At 39.4% G+C, this 21,795-nt stretch overlaps 1 protein-coding gene across 4 annotated transcripts in view; it reads left to right on the top strand.

Annotated features, from left to right (window-relative positions):
• Nucleotides 1-21,795, top strand: part of WDR48 (WD repeat domain 48) — a 44,679-nt gene that overhangs the window by 20,289 nt on the left and 2,595 nt on the right. For 3 of the 4 annotated variants that reach the window (XM_001498297.6, XM_070238931.1, XM_070238932.1), the window contains exons 8-18: nt 2,774-2,998; nt 4,971-5,045; nt 5,968-6,070; nt 6,885-6,982; nt 11,500-11,607; nt 11,937-12,033; nt 14,080-14,175; nt 16,510-16,615; nt 17,594-17,681; nt 20,032-20,108; nt 21,534-21,726. In XM_001498297.6, the coding sequence (XP_001498347.2) occupies nt 2,774-2,998; nt 4,971-5,045; nt 5,968-6,070; nt 6,885-6,982; nt 11,500-11,607; nt 11,937-12,033; nt 14,080-14,175; nt 16,510-16,615; nt 17,594-17,681; nt 20,032-20,108; nt 21,534-21,726 (1,266 nt within the window). Of the gene's footprint in view, nt 1-2,773; nt 2,999-4,970; nt 5,046-5,967; nt 6,071-6,884; nt 6,983-11,499; nt 11,608-11,936; nt 12,034-14,079; nt 14,176-16,509; nt 16,616-16,976; nt 17,173-17,593; nt 17,682-20,031; nt 20,109-21,533; nt 21,727-21,795 lie in introns of all 4 variants that reach the window. The other variant, XR_011427317.1, reaches the window with a different exon arrangement.

The raw sequence follows: 21,795 nt of genomic DNA, 5'->3' as shown, positions 1-21,795 counted from the left end.
CACACTCCATGCCTTTTTCCCTATATATACAGTTCTAAATGTGCTTTTACTTTAGTTGATTTAAATAGCATGTATAGTGACAAATGCACTTTGTCTGAAGGCAGCCACACTTACTGTAAGCAGAGGCAGTGATATGGCTGTACTTTCAAAGTTGCCTGTCAGCCTGACAGTGCATAATTAAGCAGATGTCATTCCTCCTGTAGTTCCTCCTCCATCCATTTTCCTAATTGGCACGTATAGACTAAATGTAAATTTAACCACCAGCAACGCAGCATGTTTACTTTAGGGAACTGATCAACAAACAAGTATAATAGCTACTCATTTGGAAAAAAGAGAGGAGGACAAAAGAACCTGTATGTACTAATTCTCAGACTTTTGTAATATGAAGGGAATAGTTATCAGGTACTGCACCAGAGTATGTATTGCATCCTGCAGAGTTGCCCTGCAGGCTTATAATGGAGGGTCTCTGGTGGCATTGTAAGTCAGGGACTTGTGATAAGATATATATAACAGGCCAGTGATCCCATGGGTGTCAGCCTGTTGCCTCACTTCCTTTGTTGTAGAGTAGGATCCTTATTTAGCAGATTTTACTATTTGAAGTCTGTCACCTTTGCAGTTGTTTTGATTGGTGCTGACATTACTAGGCCAATCCACCTGACTTTTTGGTCCTTGTGCTTGCTCAGGCAATTGCTTGAGTAGCTGGGACAACATGCCATGTTGGTTTGAGTCAGTCATGTCCTCATGTATCACTCACAGGGTTTTCCTGGTGGTAATATAAGTCCTGCTGAATCTAGCTTGGAGGTCCAGGGGTCTCTGAGCTTTAGGCCACTCTTTGCCCCTGACTTACCTGGCCCACTTGGCTGTTCTCTATTGCAGTTGCAGTTGTGTTTGAGTGACCATCCCAGAAACACTTATGTTAGTAAACAGCACCCTGGTCCCAATACACGGGTACCTCTCATCTCCATTGGAAAAACACAGAGCACCTGATCAGGGCTGTAGAATCTGTGCCCCTAAGTCTGATTGAGCAGAACCATTTGGGGCCTTCTGCCCTAGTCCCAGGAGTCACCTCATAATGAGAGAGTCTTCATGTTTATCCAGTGGAAGGGTGGAGGCAGTGGAAAACGTTTTAATGACTCTTCCAGCTTCTACAAGATATCAGGCACTAGAATTCCTATAAAATAGGCACACACTTCAACCATACTACCAAACACTGTAAAGAAGTTTGCTAATAATTGTACTTTGAAAGTAATTGCTGTCTATTTGGGGGCATACTTTTTAGCAGTCTTAGAATACTGACTACCGTCAAAGATTATTTTGTCTTCTACATCAGGGTTGATAAAACTCTGTTTTCTCATCTGCTTGTAGATGTGTACTTTGGGTTTGGGACGTATCTCTTCCTGTTGCAAGTCACCCAGGCTATGAGGACTTTGAACCCATTATCTTTGCCTTCCTTATCCTCAGATTGTCAAGCCTTGCTCCCTGTTGATACATGGTCTAGGATCTGAGTGATCAAAGGGTAGCATCTCTTCCAGGAATGGGGAGCCCCTCCTTGCCCTCTCTCCATCAGACTGCCGCAGGTCTCCCACACACATACTGAAGGTCTGCGTGTAATCTTCCTCTTTAGTTTCTTTATTGGTTAGTTTCTTGTGTAAACTAGTAGTCTCTTGTGAACTAGTCGGAATAGGTGATTAAAACACAGATGCTCCTCGCACCTTATGGGGGAGTCTCCTAGTATGTGTTCATTTAATTAAACATGTCCAGAGTTCTAAAGGCCCTTTCAAGTCACAGGCATGTTAATAAATCCTTAATGTTGCTGAAGGCCTCATCTGTTCAAATACTTTCCGAATCTCCAAGCCCACAACTATCTTCTCTTTGAAACTCTTTGCCTACTTAATTTCATACACCAGCACCAGCAGTTGCCTTTGTCCTTGGGGTCATTTTTTTCCCCAGAGAAACAAGTTTTTATCCTCTTCTGTAAGTCACCACAGTAACTGGTAGAGAACACCAGGCATGCTGAATGCAAATGTAGGGTGGCTGAGTCAGCCAGTTTCTGTCGGACTCACAGTGTGCTCAGCCCTAATTTCTGTGCCAGCAACTTCTTTGTAGTTGATGCTCCTGAACCTTTAGAAATTGTCAGAATTGCTAATGTTAACTCTGAATGCTCAGGGTCCACATTTTATATTAATAGAGGTTGAACTTGAGGCTCATATGGGAAGTATCCAAGGTCACAGAGAGTGAGTGGTAAGCCTGTGAGTAGTTTTTACTTCTGATGCCTGTCAATAGAATCCAAGAGACCTGGCAGGCCACCAGGAATCCAGAGCCCTGAGGGAAGGAACGAGACTGAGGTGTGACCCAGGGCTCCAAAAGGCTTGCTGTCCTAGTGCAGTGCTTCTCAAACTTAGCATACCAGAATGACCTGGAGAGGCTGTCAAAACAGAGATTGCTGGGTCCCACCAGAGTTTCTGCCTCATTAGGTCTGGAATGAGTCCCAGAAATTTACATTTCTAACAAGTTCCTGGGGGATGCCAGTGCTGCACGTGCCCAGGTAGAGGACAAAGGCAGTTTTGCTCAGAGGTTTCCCCTGCTTGAGCATGAACCGTTGCCTTTGGTCATTTCAGCCTGTGGTGCATGCATAAGTCTTTATCAGAGGCAGAAATACTGGTTGTTAGAAGTGTGTGTTTGACCGTGGGGAGTCAGGAGAGAAGCCAAGTGCAAAGCACAGGAAAGCAGGAACTTTGTGACAGGTTCTAACCTTAACTTTCTTTGTTCCCAGTGCCTTTCTGGCAGTTCTGATGGGACAATTCGCCTTTGGTCCCTTGGCCAGCAGAGATGTATAGCAACGTACCGAGTCCATGATGAAGGTGTTTGGGCTCTGCAAGTCAATGATGCCTTTACCCACGTGTATTCTGGAGGAAGGGACAGGAAGATTTATTGTACAGACCTAAGAAACCCTGATATTCGGGTGCTCATTTGTGAAGAAAAAGCACCAGTTCTCAAGGTGTGGCATATATTTTAGTTTTACAATTAAGATTGTTACATGTGATAGGCAAATATAGCAAAATCTCTATTAAAACATGAATCAACCGTGGTATTTTATTTGAAAAAGGTATTTTAACATTTTTGTTAGTCACCTGTGAAGAAATTGCAACTTTTTGGGTACCTTGGGGACCCGTGTCTCTCCCACTGGCAAATTCTACTGAGATTGCCCCATATTGCTCCGGAGGAGGAATATGAGGAGTTCAGTTGTCTGTGAGCAGACAGCAAAGCAGAAATGTGTACATTGCCTCAAGAGGGAGGTGTGGAAGAGTGCTCCTGAAGAAGAGGGAACGAGCTGGTTCATACTCTAAACCATTACTGCCTCAGAGCAGTCCTGATAATCAGGATCTGGGATGTGGGTAAAAGGGCACTTGAGAGGCTATCCATATGAACACCTGCTAAAAGTGAAGCCTGGACTAGAAAATGGCCAGATCATACGACAAGATGTTCAGCCTCACTAATAATCAGAGAATTGCACATTAAAGCAACAGTGAGGAAATTTTCAGATTTAAAATGGGGGCATAAAGACAGCACGGCCCCCTCTTAGGAATCATCTGAAAACAACAAAGACAACAAGAAATAGAATTGCGGATACTCATCATCTGCAAAACTAAGTGCTATCTGAACCCCAGACCATGGGATAGGAGGAAAGGCTGAAAAAGGGAGTAGAGGCCCAATGAGATAGTTGAGAGGATGCCTATGGTCTGAGAGCTCCCATGAAACTGGCCGAGTACAGTTTTTTAAGATATATGGCACACCCTAATGGACAAAACCAGTAATCCTTTAGAGAAGCAAGAGAATTAAGGCTGAAATCCTACAGACACAGCATGTGTGTAGGAAGCAGGCTGATGGGGGAAGACAAGTGTAGAGGAGAAACATTCTGCATTGTGAGTCCTGCAGCTGCCGGGATCTCTTGGCTCTGGAGAAAAAGATGAAAAGAACTTAGCACAAAGCGAAATAAGTCAGAGGGTGAAAGTCACATACCATATGATCTCACACATATGTAGAAGATAAAAACAACAACAAACTCATAGAAACAGAGGTTAGATTGGTGGTTACCAGAGGGGAAAGGGGGAGGGAGGGGGGCGAAAGGGGTGATTAGGCACTTGTGTGCGTGATCGATTGTGCTTAGTCTTTGGGTGGTGAACATGATGTAATCTATGTAGGAATTGAAATATAATGGTGTACACTTGAAATTTATATAATGTTATAAACCAACGTTACCACAATAAAAAAAATTTTTTTAAATAACTTAGCACAGACATAACCGTGTGTTATAAGGAACTTCACTTTGAACTGAAGAGGATTCGTGTTTGCTAGTCGAGCCCTGTCCCCAGGACTCGAAACCTGCGATTTCCTGGTACCGGAAGAATAGTGGATGAATGAAGATTGCATGCACATAATATATACGTGGGTTTATGTCTCTTTTTCTATGTATAGTATTTTAAAAATACAGAGGGACACACAGTAAACTTCACAAATGTACTGTCCTTAGGCAGGAGGGGCGAATTAATGGATACTTTTCACTTTTGCTGTGTTGTTAGGATGCTTTTTTGCTACAAACATTTTCAAAAAAAAAAGAAAGTTATTTCCTTGTTATTGAGAAAGATCATAAAAAGAAAAGAGTAGCAAAAAAATATTTATGGTCAGTCATCCTTTTGAATGTCTTCATTTAGATACCTTAACTTAATCACACTTAAAACTTTGTCACTGTTTTTGATAAGTCACCCCTGTTACACTTTTATAGAGTGTATATTCCTTTAGCAAAGAGACTGCCTCATTCTTATGTGCATCCCTAGCTTTTAACACATGCCATGGTACAATCGACACACAAATGTTGAATGGAGGAGTTGATATTTAGTAATGTATGGCTAGTCCTGGCAGTTCAGAAGAGTCAGCATTCTATAAAGCAATATTTTTTGCTTTATTTTCAGATGGAGCTTGATAGATCAGCTGATCCCCCTCCTGCAATCTGGGTTGCAACAACTAAGTCTACAGTAAATAAATGGGTAAGTGAGCCACTGTTGACCTGGCAAAGGTTTATAAACAGTGTGGTTTCTTATCAGAGACCTGTCAGATACCAGTAGCAAATGCTCACTATGACCTGACTCTCAGCATGCTTTTGGACAGTGGCAAAAATCTGAAAGCCCCTATGGATGCAGGTGTGATCCTAAGGATTTTACTAAAATTAAGGTAATAGTCAAAATGAAACTTCTGTCTTCTACTTCTTTGTCAGGAGCCAAGATAGGCATTTGATGTGCTTAGAACAGGCACTGTTGCCTGATAAAACCAGTAAATATTAGCACAGCTTCTAAACTCATGAAGCTGCATTTGAAAATAGGCAGCCCAAGGACCAGCACAGCAGGGAAGCTCGTTAGGATTCTCTTTTTTCTAAACCTAAGAGAAAGCAGAAAATTGTGCTTTCAAATTCGTTTCCCTTTTCTTCACATCATGGAGAACAGGGATAGAAATAGAGGATAAGCAGAGAGAAGTCATCAAAAATACTTTTAATTCTTAAATCTTAATTAAAGAAGATTTAAGTTTTCTTACTTACCAGACTATTTGTGGATAATAAAAGAGAAAGTGATTACATGTATTCCTGTTTATTTGCAGGTCCAGTGGTCTTTCTCTGTACTTGTAAAAAATACTGTATATCTTATCTAAATTTTATTGTTCTAATTTGAGATCAACAAAGCTTTACCTGCAAGAGTACCTAGTGTTCTCTCCAAAAAAACAACATTCCCTTCTTCATATTTGTTTGTTTGTTTGTTTTTAATCATGGTAGATAATTGTACTTCGTGACTAAGTATTTTTTAGTTGATGTTATTGTTGAGTTTTTCTCATTTGTTCTTTGTTTTTCTTGCCACTTTAAACAGATTGGCAAAGCTTACAGAGCATAAAATGATTAAATAATAAATTTTGTTCCTTTAGACATTGAAGGGAATTCATAATTTTAGAGCCTCTGGAGATTATGACAACGACTGTACAAATCCCATAACACCCCTTTGTACGCAGCCTGACCAGGTTATTAAAGGTGAGTAAGGAAATTGGGAGGTAATGTACCTTTTATTGAGGTTAATTGTTGTTACTAAGAGATTGACAAAAATAAAGGAGATGACCTTTCTTTAAATGTAATTCTTATGTCAACAAAAGACTAATAGTCTATTGGTTTATTTTTAATAAAAGAAAAACATTTAAAAATGCTAACGTGGGCTTTCTTGAGTTAATCTTTTTGCTTAGCATCAAAATAGTCATGGTCTTGGTAAAGCCAATAGCCATTTTGTAAAATATATAAAGTTTAATGTTGCCTTTTGGCACAAATGAGAAAGGTCATATCTGGTCCTCAAATTGTACATGCTACAGCTGAGAGTGGCAACTCTAACGTAGAGTTTGAGATTAGAATATTGAATGGTGCATTCATCTGTAGTTAGATGTCCGTGCTATTGCCTTTAGATTACAGTGTCCATTCAGGAGGCATAAAAGAGAGGGAATATAGGAAGCAAAAGTTAATGAGAGATGGGACTAATTCAGAGATTTCCTGCCCTCATTTGAAATTTGCCAGATTTTCCAGTGGGTAAAACTGGTTGCCCTTCACAATTTTCCACTAGTAGCCTCTTGAAATGAGGAGTCCTTTAACTCATAATCTATCATTAAAATCAGATAGTTCTTCTTTAATTGGCCTTAAATTGCCTTAGATATAATTATATAGTCTTCTCATTTGCCTTCTCATTTCTGGTGGCTAGTATGACTTATGTTCTGTTACAGGACAGTTAACAGTTGTTGCCATTCTGTGAATTTAAATGTAGAAGGGTTGTTTTGCTAATTGTGTGGGGTTTTTTTTCTTTTAGGGGGTGCTAGTATTATTCAGTGCCACATTCTTAATGATAAGAGACATATATTAACCAAAGATACCAATAATAACGTGGCATATTGGGATGTATTGAAGGTGAGTATCTTTTTGTGTTAAATATAAGTTATTGGATCATGTATCCCTTTTATTTTTTGTTGTAAAATATATATAAAATAAGATAACATAATGTATAAATTAAGCTTTAATTGCAATAATACCTTATGTTGTGTGTGGATACTTTCTTATATGAATATTAGATAAGGCTTTTTAAACACCTAAAATTTGAATGGAACCATTTTCTCTGTTGAGTATGTTACGAACTGTGTTATTTGCTGCCATACCTTAAAATGAATACATTAGAGTTCCTCATCCTTGACCTTACTAACATTTTGGGCCAGATAAGTTTTTGTTGGGGAGGTGGAGAGAGGGATCTGTCCTGTACATTATAGGATGTTTAGCAGCATCTTCACCTGCTACCCACTAGATGCCAGTTACCACTTTCTCCTCCCATCCCCTCCCCACTTCAGTTTGGACAGCCAAAAATGTCTCCAGACATTGCCATGTGTTTATGGGGAGGAAGAAGGATGCAAAATCACTCTAGGTTGAGAACCACTGGAGTATATGAAATAAGTTTGGCCTTTTCTTAGGATTTACAGCCATCACTGTGAGCATGTTATAACTCTGGGTCATGTTACAATGGCTCCCTCTGGGATAGTTGAGATATATTAAGTTGTTCAACCACATTCTAAATAGCACTAAACAATTTATGGGCAGATTGAGAAGTTTGCTTTTAGAGTTCTGATAAATGTTCCTTCTTAGTGTTGTTAGTATATTTGAATGAGTATTACGTACAGAGAATTGTATTGAGAGTCATAGTGATGGAAGAGTCTGTACCATGATCCCTTCTTGTAGGAGGGACAAGAGTGGGGGAATGTGAAAGCCTTTTAGGTAAAGAATCATCAAATCACAGGAAAGCTTATGGACAAGGGCAATTACTTACAACTGGAGAAATCAGGAGAGCTTCATGGTAGAGAATTCATTTGAACAGGGTCTTAAAGGATTCCAGCAGACGAACAATGGGAAGGCATTTTAGGAAGAGGGAGTGAATGACATAGGCACGGAAGAAGGAAGGTACATATTCAGGGCAAGGTGAGCAGTTTTGTGTAATTGGAGACTAGAGTGAGTATGAGGGAGGAGTAGTGGTTTAAGAATGAAAGATAAGAGTTCAGTCATTTCCCAAAGAGCCTTGAATTGCAGGCCCCAGAGTTGGCCTTTCTTTGGTACTTCCTAAAGAATCTCGATCTGAGATGGTTTTAGAGCAGGAAAATCCCACGTTCAGAGCAGTAGTAGTATGGGTAATGAGAAAGAAGCTGGATGACAGTTGTCTTACGCTTACTGGTTCGGGGATCTAACAGCAGAGGTAGATGTTGGGTGTATTATAAAGGGAGAATGGAAAAGATCTGGTGTTTTGGTTAGGCTCCTGGTTATAAGGATCAGAGATTCATTTAAATTAACTCTGGATCTAAAGAATAAGATAAACAAGTTTCTTTCTGGGAAAAGAGACCATCTCTGAATAGAAACCTTGGCCTGACTAACACTTTCCTTCCCTGTGGGGCAGCTGTGTGGGAAGTCACATTGCAAAACAGTTGTTTGCTGAGCATCACTTCAGAACAAGAGGCCTTAGTTGAGTGGAAAATTTAATTGCAGCGGGCTGCAAAAGTCTGATTGGTTTTCCTTACAGTAGAAATATGCTTATCAGGGGACTAGAAACTCAGCATTTGTGTCAGAATGGGGTGTTGTGGAGATGGGGAGGCTCCAGAACAGCCCTAAGGACCTCATCAGCAGGAACTTTGATACTCCACTACTACTGTGGCCCTAGCGCTGCTCTGTGGCTGGGCTTCACCTCATACTTCCCAGCATTGATGCTCTCCAGAATAGCTAATAAAATCTAATCAGGCCAGCTACTCTTTGAGGGTTGACTTACTGATTTCCTGACTATGGGTCTGATGTCCATTCTTGGTCTAATTAGCTGAAGCATTAGTAGAGTCATGCTGTCTGAATGGGAGGTAGTTCTGCATCGATGGGACACTGAGCTGGCATGCACAATAATTGGCATTTTTGTGTCCCTAGCAGCTTCCCATATCCAGACACCAGATCTTGAAGTTTCAAGATCAAGTGATCGGATAAAATGGACATGACATTAAACGGAAGTAGGGAAGTCAGGAGCATTTAAGAACATAGGCTCAGAGTTGGATAGAGCTACATTCTAATCTTGACTCTGCCAGCTATTAGCTAAGTGATGTCCCAGAATATGCTGAACCTCTCTAAACCTCCGTCTTCATTCCTGAAATGTGGGTGGTACCTATTTCTTGGTGATGTTAAGGAGATGTTCAAGAAATATATAGCGTAGTGGCTGGCAGATAATAGGAGGCTGTTGTACTAATACCGGTGAAACAGCATCATCAGATGTTTATCTGGACTAGGGTGGGAACAAATGGAATGGCAACAAATAGAACGGTTAGATATTTAGGCCTGTGGATAAGAGTGATGCTTGAGTGAAAGGGAGTATGAAGGAAAGGAAAGAGCAGAGAGGAGTCTCAGATTTGTAGATTAGATAGTTTGGTGAGTGTAAGTGATACATGGGATGTAAGGAAAAATGATTTGTTGGGGAAAAGGGACATGCTGAGAAAGACAATGAATTTGAGTTTATGTGGGATATCTGGGTGGAGGTGTCTGCTGGGCAGACAGCTATACCACCCATTGCACAGATGGAAGAACTGGGCTGGAGAAATAGGTTCTGCAGTCATCAGCTCATGGATTACAATTGAAGTCATAGGAAGTATCAAAGTTTCCAAAGGATACATCTATACTGAACAGAAACGAAACCAAGTCATCGCTCTTTCAGGAATTGTTAGAAAAAGAGGAAGCCACAAAGGTGTATAGTAAAAAAGGATAAGAAAACCAAGAGCTGATGGCAGCTCAAGCACTAATTTAAGCCTTCCAGAAAGGAGCTTGTGGTTAGCAGCATTGGCCTGCTGAGAGTTCATATAAGATGTGGGATATAGTATGCTCATGGATTTAACCACTGAAGAGGATGGTGTCTGGGGAGAACAGTTTCTAGGGAGTTCTAAGGGCAAAAGCCAGATAGAATGAGTTGAGTAGTGATTGGGAGGTGAAGAGACAGAATTTGAGTGGAGCCCATCTTTCATGAAATTTGGCTTTGGTGAGGTGGGCAGCAAGAGGCAGTTGCTGGAGAGGAGTTAGGGATCAAAGGGTTAAGGGAAGGTTTTGTCTCAGTGTTTGTATGTTTTGAGATGGGAGAAATGAGCATGGTTCACTGCTCATGGGGAGAAGCCAGTAGAGACATCAGAGGGTAGATGATGGTACAGGGTCCCCAAGAAGTGAGAGGTGAGGGGATCTAGAGCTTAGCAAGAAGGGACACCTTTTTCCTTGTACCAAGAAGAATGGTAGCAGAAAGTTAAGAGGATTCTGTCAAGGCTTCCCTTTTTTTGAGGAGAAGAGGTCAGGCTCATGTTCTGAGGGTAGTGAGGGAGGTGTCAAGGTCAAAGATAGGAGGAGAGTAAAGATTTAGCAGAGAAGCTGTGAAGAATGGACTTTGGAAACAAGACGTCTCAGCGTTAATGATCCAGTTGAAGTTGGAGACTGTATATTTATACTAGGAATATTGTCAAGGATTTGAGAGGCCAGCATGTCCTATGTGTTGTCCATGTGGATGTTGATGTTGTCCGTGATGAAAGAAAGAACTCAAGATAAACTGCACGACACTGAGCCAGGGCTGCAGTCTCCGCTGAATGAGGGAGAGAGTGACCACAGAGATTGCTAGATGGCGTTAAGGAAAAGGGTACAGCTTACTGCAGCTAAATGACGTGGCCGCAAAGAAACAGGAGTTTTTACGTGGAGATGATGGAATAAAGGTCTGTATATGCCTTTAGGGAGCTATCGGTGTGGGAGAAGAAGCAGAGTTATGAGTTGAGAAGACGGTTATGAAGTGGGACCCTCAGGAAAGAGCCAGGTTGCTGTTAGGACAAGGAGGTGGATGAAACATGCTGTGATGTGCTTCAGGATTGAAATGAGCTGTAATTGGAAATGCTCCATGGCACCAGAGGAAGTTGAGGACATACTTTTGGGGAGCACACATATTTAGAGAATGAAAATAAGGAAGGATTATAATGGTCAAGAAAGAGAAACTCAAAACTGCTGCCTATGTTATAGCTGTTGTCTGAAGGTAGTTTCACAGTTCTCTTAAAGTGCTTAGTAACTGTTATTTGTTCCTTGAAGATTTTTTTGCTTCATTTGACTTTGCTTCCAGATAAACGTGGTGGTATGTTATATCAATATAAGCAAAATCAAATTATAGTTTCCAAAAAAGAATATACTGTGGTTTTTTAATTTAAAATTTTAATAGCAGATAGTTATTTAAAGATAAATGCTTTAAGATAAAACTATGTGACCACATCTTTTTGAAATGTTTTTTAGGCTCCATTTTATTTAGACAAATGTGAAAGTGTATAAAATTTTAAATAGCTAAGTCAGAATCAAATCAATTTACCACTTAATATTAGTAATTATTGTACGTTCTTTTTGGTGTATAGGCATGTAAAGTTGAAGATCTGGGCAAAGTGGATTTTGAAGAGGAAATTAAGAAAAGATTTAAGATGGTATATGTGCCCAATTGGTTCTCAGTAGACTTAAAAACAGGGGTAAGTTAACAAACTGATATTTGTGTACTTTGGGATAGTAGAAAATTTCTAATACAGCTGAAAATTAAGCAGTGTTACTTACAGAGTCCTATGTTTTTAAGTGTGAAAGGAAAAAAATTTTAATTTTAACACTTGCAAAATACAGTTTAAATGCCTTTTGCTATCCCAGTAAATTAAATTGTGATTACATTCAGTCACATGAAACCCATTTTGGTTTTGAATCTGTGGCTTAGCACTTTAGTCAAATCGAGCAAATAAATAAGGATTTAGAGACTTATTGGGAGGATGTATCAAATAGAATGCCACTAAGCATTTTTTCCTTGTGACAGATGTTGACTATTACTTTGGATGAGAGTGACTGTTTTGCTGCTTGGGTTTCTGCGAAAGATGCTGGCTTCAGCAGCCCTGACGGGTCAGATCCAAAACGTGAGTTTAGGTATCCTTCTTTCCCTCCTTCCAAAAGAGAAGGGGGATCTGTGCTGTTTTTTGCTACATGCTCATCTTTTTTTTAATATTTTGGTTTTTAAAATCATTTTTCCTGAAATCCGTTTATCCTCTCATATGGAAATGGAAAATACTATTCTATTTTAAGTGCTTGAGAGGACTTGATTTTTCTTACAGTCTGCGGTTTAGCTTTAACAATTAAATACGCAACACACTGTCTACCCTTAAACCATTCTGGAAATCTGTTAGGTTAGGAAAAGTGAAGCTGGGAAACAGGTTTCTTGTTGTTGTTGGTTTTCCTTTTTTTTTTTTAATTGAGGTATAATTGATGTAATATTGTATTAGTTTCAGATGTACAAAATAGTGACTCAATATTTGTATATATTGCAAAATGATCACCACAATAAGTGTAGTTAACATCCATCACTGTACACACATTTTTTTCCTTGTGATGAAAATTTTTAAGATCAAATATCTTTAAGATTTGAAATATGCAATACAGTATTATTAACTATAGTCACCATGCTGTGCATTACATCTCCATGACTTATTTATTTTATAATCAGAAGTTTGTACCTTTTGACCTTTTTCACCCACCTCTGGCAACCACCAGTCTGTTCTCTGTATCTATGAGTTTGTTCTTTTTTAAAACTTTTTTTAGATGCCACATATAAGTGAGATCATATGGTATTTGTCTGTCTCTGTCTGACTTATTTCACTTAGTATAATGCCTTCAGGGTCTATCCATGTTGTCGCAAATGGCAAGGATTCATTCTTTTTTATGTCTGAATAATACTTCATTGTGTATACATATACTCACCACATTTTCTTTATTCATCCATCAGTGGACACTTAGGTTGTTTCCATATCTTGGCTATTGTAAATAATGCTGGGGTGAACATGGGGTGTGTATATCTTTTCAAGTTAGTGTTTTTGTTTTCTTCAGATAAATACCAAGAAGTGGAATTGCTAGATCCTATGGTAGCTCTGTTTTTAAGTTTTTGAGGAACCTCCGTACTGTTTACCATAGTGGCTGCACCAATTTACATTCCCACCAACAGTGCACACCTGTTTTATTTTCTCCACATCCTCACCAACACTTGTTATTTCTTATCTTTTTGATAATAGCCATTCTAAGAGATGTGAGGTGATATCTCATTGTGGTTTTGATTTGCATTTCCCTGATGATTAGTGATGTTGAGCATCTTTTCATGTACTTATTGGCCATCTGTATGTCTTCTTTGGAAAAATGTCTATTCAGATCTTCTTCCCATTTTTTAATCAGATTTTTTTTTTGCTGTTGAGTTGTATGAATTCTTTATATATTTTGAACATTAACCCCTTTTCAGATAAATGATTTGAAAATATTTTTCCCCATTCAGTAGATTGCCTTTTCATTTTGTTGATGGTTTCCTTTGCTGTTCAGAAGCTTATTAGTTTGATGTAGTCTTGCTTGTTTATTTTTGCTTTTGGTTTCAGATCCAAAAAATCATTGCCAAGACTAATGTTAGAGAGCTTACTGCCTGTGTTTCCTTCTAGGAGTTTTATGGTTTTCAGGTCTTAAATTCAAGTCTTTAATCCATTTTGAGTTATTTTTTGTGTGTATTGAGAAGAGACTCATCTTTTAAGAGTCTATTATATTTTGCTGATTATATCATTGGTCAGTATTCTCTTAAGAATGTAGCATGTAGAAATACCTGATATATACAAGTATAGTTTTAGTGGATTTATGTGGAAATAGCCCTTTAAAGAATGCAATTCATGTTTTTGTTTGTTTTTAAATGGTTACATCTGAACAACCAAATAGAATATCTGTTTGCTCTATATTATCACTGCTTTAAGCATTCTAAGATAAAGTTTTAATAGAGTTGGCAAAATCTCCAAAGTCTTTTTTTTAGACATCATTGGCATTGGGTTAAGAATTTAGCATTAGAATATGTGGAAACATAACTTTTCTTTCTTTCCCTCTATTTTTAGGTTAAAACTAGTAACTCTCTCTTCCATTTCTTTTAATTAACTCTTTTGCAGTGAACTTGGGGGGACTTTTGCTCCAGGCACTCCTAGAGTATTGGCCCAGAACACATGTGAATCCAATGGATGAAGAAGAAAATGAAGTAAACCATGGTTCGTGTTGTTATATCGGGATAATTGATTAAAAATTACTCAGAAGTTAAAAATACTTAGACTGTTTGTTATGCTAAAAATTTTTAAGAAACATTTTAAGCATTTGCTAAATTGTGACATAATAAATATTTGTGATATGCCCAGTTTATTCCCCTCCTTTCCACATCCCGAAGTGAGAATGTGCATTCAGTCTTAACTGAGATTCCAAGAGAGCTTTCAGTCAGTGAGACTGCTCAAGCTGGGTGGGATAAACTCTATATACCTTCATCCTTGAAAGTAGGCCGTTTAACAGCCTTACTTCAAAGATATTTCTCAGAGTATTTGTGAACCTGCTGAATTTCCCTCTAAAGCTAGCTAATTAGCTGCATCAGAAAGCCAGGTTTGTCCTTGTAGAGTCGTACTTTATGTTGGCCTGAAATGTAGATACTACCTAGTTTGATAATCTACCTGATCTTGGCTCTGAATGTTTCAAAAAATCAAATTCCAACTCAGAAGTATCAGGGTAAGTCAACAAGTATGTGTGAAGCATTAGTGTCATTGAGGACACTCAAAAGCTATATGTGCCATGCAGTAACTTTCTCTGGGCAGCAAAGGAGAACATGTTTTGAATGTATGAATTTGGATCAGCTTGATTAAAGGAAGGGGGAAAAAGGAACTTAAAATTTCACAGCTTATATGTTACCTCCAGCTGGTTGAAGAGTACTTGAGTCCCACCCACTGAGGGCTTACTCACCTGAGGATTCTTCGAATTCTCTGAGGATTCTGCTGAAGATTGCCCACTTCCGGTGGTCCGCAGTGACGAGGACCTCCTGCCAGAGATTTGTTCTGGCTGACTGATTCATCCATAATGATTTTTGGAGTTTAAATTTCTTTTGCAAGGATGACATGCTTCTCTGAAAGCCAGTCTTCTGACGTTCCCATTAGGGAGAGGGCACTGACCCCAACCATGAGGGCTTTTCTTTTATGTCACCTGGCCCAGTTTGCTTCCTGTCAGAATTGTACAGTGGACCATGAAGCAGAGAAACTCAATGGAAAGATCTCTCCACAGAGGGTTGAAAAAGCCAATTTGTGGTCTGGGCTCTGCCGTTTATCAGCTATGTAACTATGGGCATGTCATTTCCTGTTCTTGGCTTGTCCTCCATCTATAGCATGGCAGTTAGACAGAATGCCCTCAGAGGCCCAAGTAGATGATAAAGATTAAGTAATCAAAAAACAGTGGTACGGTCAGCACCCCTTGAATCCAAGCTTTGGTTAGGGGAGTAAGGAGGAAGTCAGAGGAAACCCCACATCATCTCTAAAATCAAACTGCCACAGTAAATGCAGCTAGGGCCCGCCCACCTCCCCAGCTAGAGCTCAGGACACTGCACACTCCACCTGTCTGGTAATCTGCTGCACCTGCACAGTGCTCAGTGGATACTCAAGAGTTGCCTAGATTATACTTGGTGAGCAGCTCAAGTATTCAGAGGCCTATAGTGAGTTGCAGGTGGGGGTAATAAAGATAAATGGTCATAGATACCCTGTCCTTCAGGGACTGACATTCTTGTGGGGCAGAGAGCTACCCACATAAAGCATTATGAGATCGGAGAGAAGTGGTGGATGCTATGAGAGAGGTTCTGCAAGTGCTAAGGATTTCAGAGGGTGAGCTTGCTTCCAGATCTATTAGGGAAGTGTTTATGAACAAGGTGGCACTTGAGTGAGGGTCTGTTGCACTTGGATCAAAACATTACAAAGAAAGCAGAGTGAAGTGAAATCCGCGGAGAGCAATAAAAATGAGATTATGGCCTCTGAGGATTTTATTGTTTGCTAATACCTTAGCCATTAGTTACAGCTGCCATTAACCATAATTTTTTTTCCTGGACCCAGAAATTTTCTGAGCTTGGTGTTCTACGAAAGAAAAAAAAGGCACACTGCCGTCTGTAAACAGGCTGTGCTAGACCTCCCTGTGGCTGAAGTAGATGGTTAGGTTTCCTTTCAAATCTCAAACATGAATCTCTTCTATTAAAATCCTCTAAAATGCAGTCATTTCTCATGAGCTACATCGCAAGTTGCCATATTTCATATTTTCAGGAATATAACTGTGGTTTGTTTTTTACTTTTATTTCTGAATGGCTGACTGATAGAACTTTTTTTTTTTTTAAAGATTTTATTTTTTTCCTTTTTTCTCCCCAAAGCCTCCTGGTACATAGTTGTATAGTCTTCGTTGTGGGTCCTTCTAGTTGTGAAAACTTTTGACTTTAACAATCTTATGATGTTTGAAGCTTATGGAAACAAAATATTTAGGATCTGTGTTTTTAGCACTAACTGAATACTGACACCATCTGCATCTTTTCCTAGTAAATGGGGAGCAGGAGAACCGAGTACAGAAGGGAAATGGATATTTTCAGGTGCCCCCACACACCCCTGTGATCTTTGGTGAAGCTGGAGGTCGCACACTGTTCAGGTATGAGTAAGGACTGGAGGCCCTGCCTAAGAAAGCACCCCATTTGCTAAGAAGTATTGATTCAAACAGATATTATAGAGGGTTTATTATTAACTTCTAGGGGTGTCATGGATTTGGAAACTTCCATCTCCATGAGACAGTTAAGTGTTTCATGCTAGTAGACCACATTCTGATTGAGAGCTGAGCCCCTGGTGTTAAAATGAGTTCAATACCTTGCCTCGAGGCAGCTTCTCTAGTGGTTTCTGCAGGAAACTCTCACTTTGTCTCACTTAGCCAGCGTGACTGCCAGGGTCAGGGAACAGATGGCATTTCCAGAAGTCCCTGCCCACAGAACAGCATCAGAGTAGGTAACTTCCCTCAGGCTAGGCCAGGCAAGACGGACTGGGCTGCTCCCGGGAACTGCTATGCGCAACAATGGCCTGACGTGAGGTTCGAGGCAGTCCTTCGTGAGGCGCCGCAGGGAAGAGCTGGACTGGCTTCACCTCCAAATTGCCAGTAAGGCCCTGGTGGAGTCACGGGGGGAGCTCACTAGAGTCTCCCAAAAGTAAGGACCAAAAGTAAGAAAATGTTTGTCTTGCCCTTGAGCGCTTGTCTTGCCCTTTCCCTTCTCTTCCTTTATGGTGGTTTCCTGAGAGTGTGGTTACCAAAAATATCCTGACCCCCATTATGTGTGGAGGCTTGTGCTATGCACTGTGGCACTGGCAGGGGACCTTTCTTGAGGGCTTTGCCTACATCACCCAAGGACTCAGAGGCAGCTGTAGTGTATGCCTGGCCTCAGTTCTGGGGCCTGAGTTCTAGGGCCTGCTCTCCCTCCTAGCCGAGTTAGTCATTCTGCCTGGCTGCACTTTTTTCCTTCAGCTGTCAGTTGGGGGTTTTCCTAAACGACCTCTGTAAGGGTCCCTCCCTCTAATGTTTGTTGACAGTGATTTTGTCATCTGTGCTTGTTGTGTTGCTTACTACCTGATGGATTGTGTTTAGGCTGCTCTGCCGAGATTCAGGGGGTGAGACTGAGTCGATGCTTCTTAATGAGACGGTGCCACAATGGGTAATTGACATCACTGTGGACGTAAGTGTCTTCCACTACCACTTTGCCCTTTTACTTTTCCCAAATCATGAAGTTAAGAACTGCTTTAGACTGTATAATCTTAAACTTTCATAAAAACTAGGCTGCCAAGTGGAACCCTTTTCTGCTCCCTGCAGTTCCAAAGTTGCAGAAATATTGATAATTTATACATCTGTTTATATCTTTGTTGGGTTTTAATTATGAAAATAATAGATGCTTATTGAAGAAAATAATGAATAAAGTGAAACTCACATCCCTTTCCCAGTCACTCCTCCTCTTCCATTCACCCCGTCCTTCTCCCCAGAGGTAACAACTACTAATAGTTTAGTGCATAGCCTTCAGTACTTTTTTCTGTGCATACACATCATATATTATTTGCATATATATATGTGCATATATACTTCATTTTATTTTGCACAAAATCTCCTATTATACATACTGTTCTGCAACTCTTTTTTTTCACTTAAAAATATATTTTGGACATCTTTTCATGTCTGTACATATGGATTATTCCTTTTTAATGACTGCATAACATTCCATTGTATAAGTATACCATAATTTATTTAACCAGTCCCCTATTAATGGACATTCAGGTTATTTCCAATGTTTTCTATTACAAACAATGCTGCAGTGAACATCCTTTTACATATGTTTGTGTACTTTTTAGGATAAATTCCTAGAAGTAGAATTGCTGGATCAAAGGGTATGCACATTTTAAATTTTGATAGATAGTGCCAAATTGCCTTCCACAAAGGCCGTCCCACTTGACACTCTCACCAACAGTGGATCAGTGCCCATTTCCCCACACCCTCACCAACGCTGGATACTTTAAATCTTTGCTGCAAGATAGGCAGATATTATCTCACTGTTTTAATGTGTGTTTTCTTTTTTTAATTTGTAAGGTTAAGCATCTTTTCATATTGGCCGTTTGTATTTCTTCTGTGAATTGTCTGTCTGTATTCTTTATTGATTTTACTATTGGGCTATTTGTCTTATTGATTTGTAGGAGTTCTTCATACTGAATATTAACCTTTTGACTATTATCTGTGCCTCTCAATTGAATTTTTACTTTGTTTATGGTGTCTTTTGCCAGGCAAAAGGTTTTAATTTTTGTATAATCAGATTGATCCTTTATGGCTCTGAGTTTCATAGCTTGCTTAGGTGTTTCCTACTCCAAAGTAGCAAAAATGTTTTGCCGTGTTCTCCTCCAGTACGTTTATGGTAATTATCTATGTCTGGATCTTTAATCTATTAGAATTTATTCTGTTTTGTGTGAAGTAGGATGCTAACTTTCTCCAAATGGATAGCCAGTGTGCCAACACAATTTATTGAATAATCTCCCCTTTTCCTACTAATTTGAAGTGCTATCTTTACCATATACTAAATTTCTATGTACACATGGGTCGGTTTCTAGACTCTTATGTGCTGTTGACCTATTTTGTATATTCCTAAACTATATGAAAAGAGATTTAATCTCTAAACCTTCAGAAAATTTGTTTTCTGTCCCAGATAGACCTCCAAGAACTTAAAGCCAGTGTGACACCTGATGGATATTCTATGGTCTTCTCTAAGTGCAAGCTCCCCATAAACCACTACTTCCTTTGAGTGTGAAATTCACCTGGGAGGCATTGCTGACTTTAGGCCCGTGGCTTATTCCTGAGAGGAGACATCCAGACAGGATATGACATGGAGGCTTGGTGGGGATTAATACCTAGAGAAAAGATGACCAGTTAATTTTATCTTTCATCTAAGTATGTGGTTTACTTCGTGGTAGACATGTAGGTGCTTGGCTGACATTTCCACTCTTGCTTAAAACTTCAGACCTCACTCTCATGTCAGAGGGAAGGGGAGAGAGAGGAGCTGATTGGCCTCTTCAGTTGATGATATGCCTCAACAGCATAGAGTGTATAGTTTTGCTCAAACGTGAATGTTGTGGGTTTCTCTCAAGACACTTAAATTTTTTGTTTGGGCCTTTAGATATCAGCCCCAATGCTTTAACATGGAATTGAGATTTTGGTTTGTATGGCTTAAAGAATTAAAATAAAGTTTCTTTCCCTGTAGTACCTTGAATTGGTATTTGAGAAGAGCCATGCTGTGGTTTCATATTGCCACTGACATAATGTGTGATTTGTCTTTATGTATCCTTTATTATAAAACAAAATGTTACACTTTCTGATATATTTTCTCTTAAGGCTGACTTAGATAACTTGATGGCTTACTATAAATTTCATAGAAAGTCACTTTTAATTGTAAAATAACTGTTAACTTGTAAATCATGTTTTCCTGTTGACTTCACTTTAGCCTGTCAGCTAACAGAAACTATTATATCTTTTTTTTACTTTTACTATTTCAGAAAAATATGCCCAAATTCAACAAAATTCCTTTCTACCTCCAACCTCATGCATCTTCAGGAGCAAAAACCTTAAAAAAGTAAGTAAATGTATTGTCATGTGATGACTTGATCTAATTAATTACCAGAGATATTTTTATTCCTTATGATTGCTTTTATAGTAAAGAAAGCTAGTACTAGATCTAAGCTAGTTTTATAATATTGAAAGTTTATACAATGTAACCATTTTCCAAGTACCTACTGTGGTAGTCTGCAGATGTTAAAAAAATAAGTGATGTTCATAAATAATCTAAAAATAATAGATTTTGTCTCTTGCCATAATTCATAGTTTAGGACACAATCTGTGTATAATAACTGCTTTTATGGATACTTAGGGAACAAGAGTAGGGGAAAGAAAAGAATTTGTGGCTGGAGCTTTCCAGAAAGGCTTCTTGAAGGACATGAAATTTCAGGTGGGCATGTAAGGATGGATAGAACTTCAAAAGAGAGATATTCCAGGTCCAGGAAATCATCAGGGATTTAGAAGTGGGAGCGTGCACAAGATACTGAAAATTAGCGAGGACCAATGTAGCTGCAGCATAGGATGGAGGGGTGGCGGGAAGATACTAGGAGGGAAGTCAGAAAGGAAATTTGAAGTTTCATTGATGTATATCCTACCATGTAAAATCAACACTTTAAAACATTTTGTTAGGGAAATTTCTAAACATATACAAAAAAGAGAAGAGGAGAATGAACTCCCATTGTCTTAACAAACAGCTTCAGTAATTATCAACACGTGGCTAAAGATTCTGTTTCATCTAAACTTCTACCTGCCCTCCCACCCACCTACCTACACACACACACACAAGATTATTTTAAAGAAAGTCCTATATCACTTCAACTAGATTTAATGGCTGAAGTTCAAGATGGCTTTCAGAGTTTGAACCTGGGCTCCTTGGTTTGACCATTATTAACTGATGTCAGAGATGCAGGAGAAGTAGGTTTAGGGGTGAGGAAGGTGATGAATCTAGTTCTGGACATGTAGAGTTTGAGGGGCCTGTGGGATATTCTGCTGCAGATACCCAGCTGGCTGTCAGGTTTGTGGGCCTGGAGTTCAGGCAGGAGGTTGAGACTTGAGGTCTTGGCTGCAGGCAGGAAAGCCCTGCGACAGATGAGCACCAAGATCATCGGAGCCTGGTAAGTACTGGGGCTGCCTTCCCTTCCAGGAGCCCATGCTCTGGGAAAGTCTTTAAGGGAATAAAACCCAGAAGGCTATTCTTTATGTATATGTAAGTTTTAAGAACATGTATTTAATCTCACTTAGCTGCACATAATCTGGGTCTTAGGAGGACACTAGAGAAAATCTGTTGGCAGTTCTAAAAATGGATTAAGGCAATGACTAAAAGCATTTATTGGTTTATGTTTCTGTGGTATGTTTTATCTTTATCAAATGTAAACACCAAAGAATTTGGAACAGATAATATCCAGTGATTCCTGATGTCACAATCTGCCCTTGCTTTTTATAGAGATAGACTCTCTGCTAGTGACATGCTCCAAGTCCGGAAAGTAATGGAACATGTTTATGAGAAAATCATCAACTTGGATAATGAGTCTCAAACCACTAGCTCTTCTAATAATGAAAAACCAGGAGAACAGGAAAAAGAAGAGGATATTGCTGTTTTGGCAGAGGAGAAAATCGAACTTTTGTGCCAGGACCAGGTAAGTGGACTTGAGAACCACAGCCTCATTTTTTCCAGTGCTGGTGCTAAGATAGGGTTACATAACAGG

This window comes from Equus caballus, chromosome 16 (assembly GCF_041296265.1).
Source record: "Equus caballus isolate H_3958 breed thoroughbred chromosome 16, TB-T2T, whole genome shotgun sequence".
In the NCBI taxonomy this organism is placed as follows: Eukaryota; Metazoa; Chordata; class Mammalia; order Perissodactyla; family Equidae; genus Equus; species Equus caballus.
This window is presented reverse-complemented; position numbering and strand designations above follow the sequence as displayed.